At 51.5% G+C, this 6,085-nt stretch overlaps 2 protein-coding genes across 2 annotated transcripts; both read left to right on the forward strand.

Moving 5' to 3' along the window:
- Positions 1–926: 926 nt before the first annotated feature.
- LTR84_009448 (uncharacterized protein) lies at positions 927–3,333 on the forward strand (the record flags this gene model as incomplete). Its single annotated transcript, XM_064852988.1, has 4 exons — positions 927–964; positions 1,020–1,618; positions 1,674–1,794; positions 1,848–3,333. The coding sequence occupies 4 exons, from the start codon at positions 927–929 to the stop codon at positions 3,331–3,333; spliced, it is 2,244 nt and encodes a 747-aa protein (XP_064700974.1).
- Positions 3,334–4,662: 1,329 nt separating this feature from the next.
- On the forward strand, positions 4,663–5,809 carry LTR84_009449 (uncharacterized protein; the record flags this gene model as incomplete). The annotated part of the gene is made up of 2 exons (XM_064852989.1): positions 4,663–4,746; positions 4,838–5,809. 2 exons carry the CDS (start codon positions 4,663–4,665, stop codon positions 5,807–5,809), a joined length of 1,056 nt encoding a protein of 351 aa, XP_064700975.1.
- Positions 5,810–6,085: the final 276 nt, after the last annotated feature.

Raw genomic sequence — 6,085 nt, forward strand, 5'->3', positions numbered from 1 at the left:
ATCATCACTTAGGAGTAGGCTCATCATATCTGAGGAGGCAGTTGGCATGAAGTACCTAGGTATCTGGCTAGATGTCTAGTCAAGGTCAACAAGGCCTGGATATGGGCCGCTGATAGACAAGCACAGCCTAGAGTTTAGGGCTCAAGGTGCATCTACGGACTGGGCTGGATTATCGCTAGAAAATACCTCTTGAAGGCTCTAAAACGACCTATAGTCATCCAGTGCAGGTGGTCCTTGAGTGGTGGTCAATGGGCAGTTGGGGCAGTTAGGACAGTTAGGGCAGTTAGTGCCTAGCAACATCCCTGGTCGCTTTGACGTCTTCCAAGGCTTTCCCGATTACTGGAGTCCTCGCCCCGAGAGTCTCCTCCACCAATCCTTAGCCACATTTCTCCAAAGAGCTTCCGTCCATCCACGGCCTACTTCCACAGCTTTGCTTCCTTTTTCATTCTTTATCATCTCCTCTCCACTCTTCAGCTTCCTTTGCTATACCTCTTCGACTGAGTCGACCTTGACCTCACGCAATTCCTGCTCGAGCTCAAGTCTCGTCGCAATCATGATGTCTCTCAGGCCTTTGGGCCGCTTGGCCTCGCGCTTGGTACGTTCTACCCCAGCTATGTTCGATCCAGCTGTCAACTGCATTGATATTCCCCTCCAGACGGGCGACGACTTCAATACTTGTGGCTTCCGTCAATCGAATCAAGAACTATGGCTAACTCCATTTTCTACAGCAAGCGTCCAGTGTTGCCACTGTCAGTCGCCTATCTGTTGTTCTCCCCAGTTACCATAGCAAGCTAACCCCGCCGAACAGCCCTTGCGAACGTCCCGGATGACCTACGCAACTGTCACAGATGATCCTTTGAGCAAAAATAAGTCACACCAGCCAGAATATCATATGCATCGTTACTGACATCCGAAAACAGGTCGAAATGACCAACTGGGAAAAGGGCCACTACATCAACTACAAGTCCGTAACACACGACCATACCACATATGAAAGGAAGCTGACATTCATCGTGCAGAAAAATGTCCGAGAACTTGGCCATTGTCCGAAAGAGATTGAATAGACCTCTTACCTTCGCCGAGAAGGTCCTCTACTCCCATCTGGACGATCCTCAAGGCCAGGACATTCAGCGTGGCGTTTCCTATCTCAAACTCCGCCCCGACCGAGTGGCATGCCAGGATGCTACCGCTCAGATGGCCATTCTTCAGTTCATGTCAGCAGGTTTGCCCTCGGTGGCCACTCCGACCACTGTCCACTGCGATCACTTGATTGAGGCACAAATTGGCGGTAACAAAGATCTGGACCGCGCTATTGATATCAACAAAGAAGTCTACAACTTCTTGTCAACTGCCTGCGCCAAATACAACATCGGTTTCTGGCGACCTGGTTCTGGCATCATCCATCAGATCATTCTCGAGAACTACGCTTTCCCTGGAGCTCTACTTATTGGCACTGATTCCCACACACCCAATGCTGGCGGTCTGGGTATGGCGGCTATCGGCGTCGGCGGAGCTGATGCTGTTGATGTGATGGCCGGTCTTCCATGGGAATTGAAAGCCCCCAAGATCATTGGAGTCAAGCTCACTGGGGAATTGTCTGGATGGGCTACTCCCAAGGGTACTGTTATCACTGGCGTGCTCCTTGAGTTCATATGCTAATCCCTTCTTCCTAGACATTATTCTGAAGGTTGCCGGTATCCTTACGGTCAAGGGAGGCACCGGAGCCATCGTCGAGTACCACGGACCAGGTGTAAACAGCTTATCGGCCACCGGTATGGCAACTATCTGTAACATGTAATTTTGAAACCTCTCCAAGATGTCATGACTATGAAACTGACTTTTCAAAGGGGTGCTGAAATTGGAGCCACTACTTCAATCTTCCCTTTCAACGACCGCATGTATGACTACCTTGGGGCCACCAAGCGCAAAGCCATTGGTGACTTCGCTCGTGGCTACGCTGCCGAGCTCAAAGAAGACGAAGGCTCAGAGTACGATCAATTGATTGAGATCAACCTGTCCGAACTTGAGCCCCACATCAATGGTCCATTCACTCCCGATCTGGCCACGCCCATCTCCAAGTTCAGTCAAGCCGTCAAAGACAACGGATGGCCCCAAGAGCTTAAGGTCGGCTTGATTGGCAGTTGCACTAACTCTTCATACGAGGATATGTCGAGAGCAGCATCGATAGCCCAGGATGCGATGGATCATGGCGTTAAAGCCAAGGCATTATTCACAGTCACCCCTGGCTCTGAGCAGATCCGAGCAACGATCGAGCGTGATGGTCAACTGAAGACTCTTGAGGATTTCGGAGGCATGATCCTTGCTAATGCTTGTGGACCTTGCATTGGTCAGTGGGACCGAAAAGATGTCAAGAAGGGAGAGGCCAACTCTATCATCTCTTCATACAACCGAAACTTCACCGGTCGAAACGATGCCAATCCTGCCACTCATTCATTCGTTACTTCTCCTGACTTGGTCGTTGCAATGACCATCGCTGGAGATCTTAGCTTCAACCCTCTTACGGACACTCTGAAGGACAAGGATGGCAACGACTTCAAGCTCAAGGCTCCTAGCGGAGACGGTCTTCCTCGCAACGGGTATGATCCAGGAAATGATACTTATCAAGCACCCCCTGAGGAGCGCGCCTCAGTAGAGGTGCAAGTCAGCCCAACGTCCGACAGACTGCAGGTCCTCGAGCCTTTCACACCTTGGGATGGTAAGGATCTTACCGACCTTCCAATCTTGATCAAGGCCAAGGGCAAGACAACGACCGATCATATCTCCATGGCCGGACCTTGGTTGAAGTACCGTGGCCATCTTGACAACATCTCCAATAACATGCTTATCGGTGCCATCAACGAGGCCAATGGTGAAGCCAACAAGGTAAAGCACTTCAAGACTGGTGATTGGGATGCAGTCCCAGCCACCGCCCGGAAATATAAGAAGGAGGGCATCAAATGGGTTGTCATTGGTGACTGGAACTACGGCGAAGGATCCTCGCGAGAACACGCCGCCCTGGAGCCCCGTCATCTCGGTGGCAGTGCCATCATTACCCGAAGCTTTGCCCGTATCCACGAAACCAACTTGAAGAAGCAAGGCATGCTGCCATTGACTTTCTCCAACCCAGAGGATTATGACAAGATCAAGCCAGATGACAAGGTTGATCTCCTTGTCTCTGATATCCAACCCGGCAAGCCAGTCATCATGAAAGTACACCCCAAGGATGGCAAAGCATTTGATATTGAACTGTCGCAAACTTTCAACGAAGGCCAACTCGAGTGGTTCAGAAATGGGTCTGCACTGAACGCCATGGCCAAGGCTGCGGGCAAGTAAGCCATATGAATGACCGGGTGGTATTACAATTGACATTCGGTCTCGGATCATGTACAGTGAGTAGTTGCAAAGCGAGCAAGGACGATTGGGGAAGCAGAATGTGCAGGTCCTTGCCAGGACCTCGAATCTGGGGCAGTTCACATCAAGCGAAGCCATCAATTCATTGCAGAATTATGCATAGGCATAGGCCATCACAGGTCAATCGCTTTTAGGAATGGGTTGCAACCATGATGTTATGTATCTTTGAAATAGCGAATACCAAACTTGTACTTGATTTGAGACTGCTCATGTGCGTTTGTAAAATTGGTGGTAGCGATTTCCAACTGCCCGCCAAAAACTTGATTGACTTGCATTACTACTTGGCCTATCGGTGAACGCCAGGGGGAAGGAGTAATAGGGTCATTATTGATGTTGGAGGACTCCAGGAATCTCAACATGCTCCCTGGGTTGCCCTCTATCCTCCAATAAGTCCCCGTGCGGCGTAGCAAACAATATCACGTGATGGTCACGTGACACACGTGCTTGACACAATTCCTATATCATGAACCCTAATCTGCTGTCCTGTCGCCCGCCGTGCTCAACTTTCATACGGTAGAGTATTAGTCCACGAATTCTGACGTCCGCTGGCTGGGGCTGGCAATGCAGGGATTTGGGAACTCGACAGGATATCATAGATGACCTATGAAGCCAAGCATTCAAGTCAACCGATGTGCTATTCAATACGCTATTTATGCTATGAAGTCGATATCTCATCAATTACCCGTGAACCTCGGCTCAATGATGCCATAGTGGATCAAGGACTCCTCCAGCTTAGAAGCCGGGCGCCCACCAGTGTTAACCTACCTAAGGTTCAGTGGGATCAAGTACTTACCTACCTAGGTAGATGGTATGTTGCAAACTACACAGCATCTTCTATCACTTCTTAGTATTTATGCGATTCATACGCCAACCGTCACAGGCAAGGTTTCCATTCTTCAAGTGTTTATGTAATGCGCAGGAGACGACGCCCATCACATCTGAGTCAATATTTGTCTTCTCTCCGATCAATACAGAGAGTATTATCGGAATAATTGCCTAGGTAGAATTCGTTTTTGTTGGTTCGAGGGTATTGTATTGAGGGAGCACTTGCTAGCAGACCGGGGACTGGAGAAGTAGCAGTATCACAATTCACGCACGGCATTCAAGCTCGGTTGTTCTGTTGCCTCGATCAATTCAAAGACAGCGGCTCGATTGATTCCCCTGATCCCCCTGATCGGTTGACAGTATATGCGCCAAACCCTGATCCGGTTAACCGCCCAGACAAATCGACCGCAAGTGATCAGGAGAACTATGGCGCAAAATCTGCCCAAGCTCGCCGAATGGGAGCAAATCAGTACGAATGTCATCCGTATATTGGGTGGGAATCCGAGCAAGGTATGTAGATCTTCGACCACCTAGCCATGTCTCACACATTGAATGATGCTGAGCACGCTCTACTGACAATTCTACTTCGCTCGACACATAGTTTACACTACAAGGCACCAACACATATTTACTGGGCCGAGGTCAGCGGCGCATCCTCATCGACACCGCGCAAGGAGAGAAGGCATGGATCTCGACCGTACGCGAGGCACTTGACGCCCAGAGCGACAAGCCCACTTCCATCTCGACTGCAATCCTCACACACTGGCACCCAGACCACATCGGAGGCGTCAAAGACCTCGAAGCGGTGTTCCCGGACGTCAAAGTCTACAAAAACCTCCCAGAATACGACCCGAAAGAGATGCTAGACACGAGGCGCATCATCGACATCCAGGACGGGCAACGCTTCCGGACCGACGGCGACAGCGGGAACGGGATCGAGATCCAAGCCATCCACTCGCCGGGCCATGCGAAGGACCACATGGCATTCATCATCACGGCGTCCTCCGACGCCAGCGAAGTGGGCGCCATCTTCACCGCGGACAACGTGCTCGGCCACGGGACGGCCGTGTTTGAGGATCTGGGCCTGTACCTCGACAGTTTGGCGCTGATGAAGCGACACGTTCAGGAGAGCGTCCAGCAGCTGACGACGAGCGACGGTGTCGAACCCAAACGGGCCGCGTACCCGGGCCACGGTGCCGTGATTGAAGATGCGGTCGCCAAGATCGACGAGTATGTTGCGCACCGGCGCATGCGGGAGCTCGAGGCGCTGAACGTCTTGAAATACGGGACTGTGAAAGGCCCCGAAGGTGCCGTGTTGCCGGGGCACGACTCGATCACGACGGTCGGCGAGAGCGACAGTGAAGGCGAGAGCGGCGCGGCCAAGGAAATCACCAGCGCCAAGGAGTGGACGAGCATGGAGATGGTCAAGGTCATCTACCGGCACTATCCGGAGAATCTCTTTGCGCCGGCAGAGTACGGGGTGTTGATGGTCCTCGAGAAGTTGAAGCGGGATGGGAAGGTTGTTAAGACGCAGGAGGGAAAATGGAGGGTTAGTGAGAAGGCAACTCTGTAATTCCGTCGGCTTAAAGAGGAATAATGGTTCGAGGCTACGAGAAGATGCTTGGACAACATGCACTGTCGCATGGAGATGTTTACTCGGCACTGGAGCCTCCTGGAAGATATCAACGCAGATAGTACACTTAGATTCCTGGAGCTCTCCAGCATCAAAGACCCTGTTATCTCGATATACTCCTCTTATATTCGTCCCCCCCCCCCCCCCCCCTTCTTCTTCCCTCTTTCCCTCCCCCTCTCCTCTCCTTCTTCTCGGTGCTCTACTCAATTCACCTAC

The sequence above is a fragment of the Exophiala bonariae genome (genome assembly GCF_035927105.1).
Source record: "Exophiala bonariae strain CCFEE 5792 chromosome Unknown scaffold_38, whole genome shotgun sequence".
Classification (NCBI taxonomy): domain Eukaryota; kingdom Fungi; phylum Ascomycota; class Eurotiomycetes; order Chaetothyriales; family Herpotrichiellaceae; genus Exophiala; species Exophiala bonariae.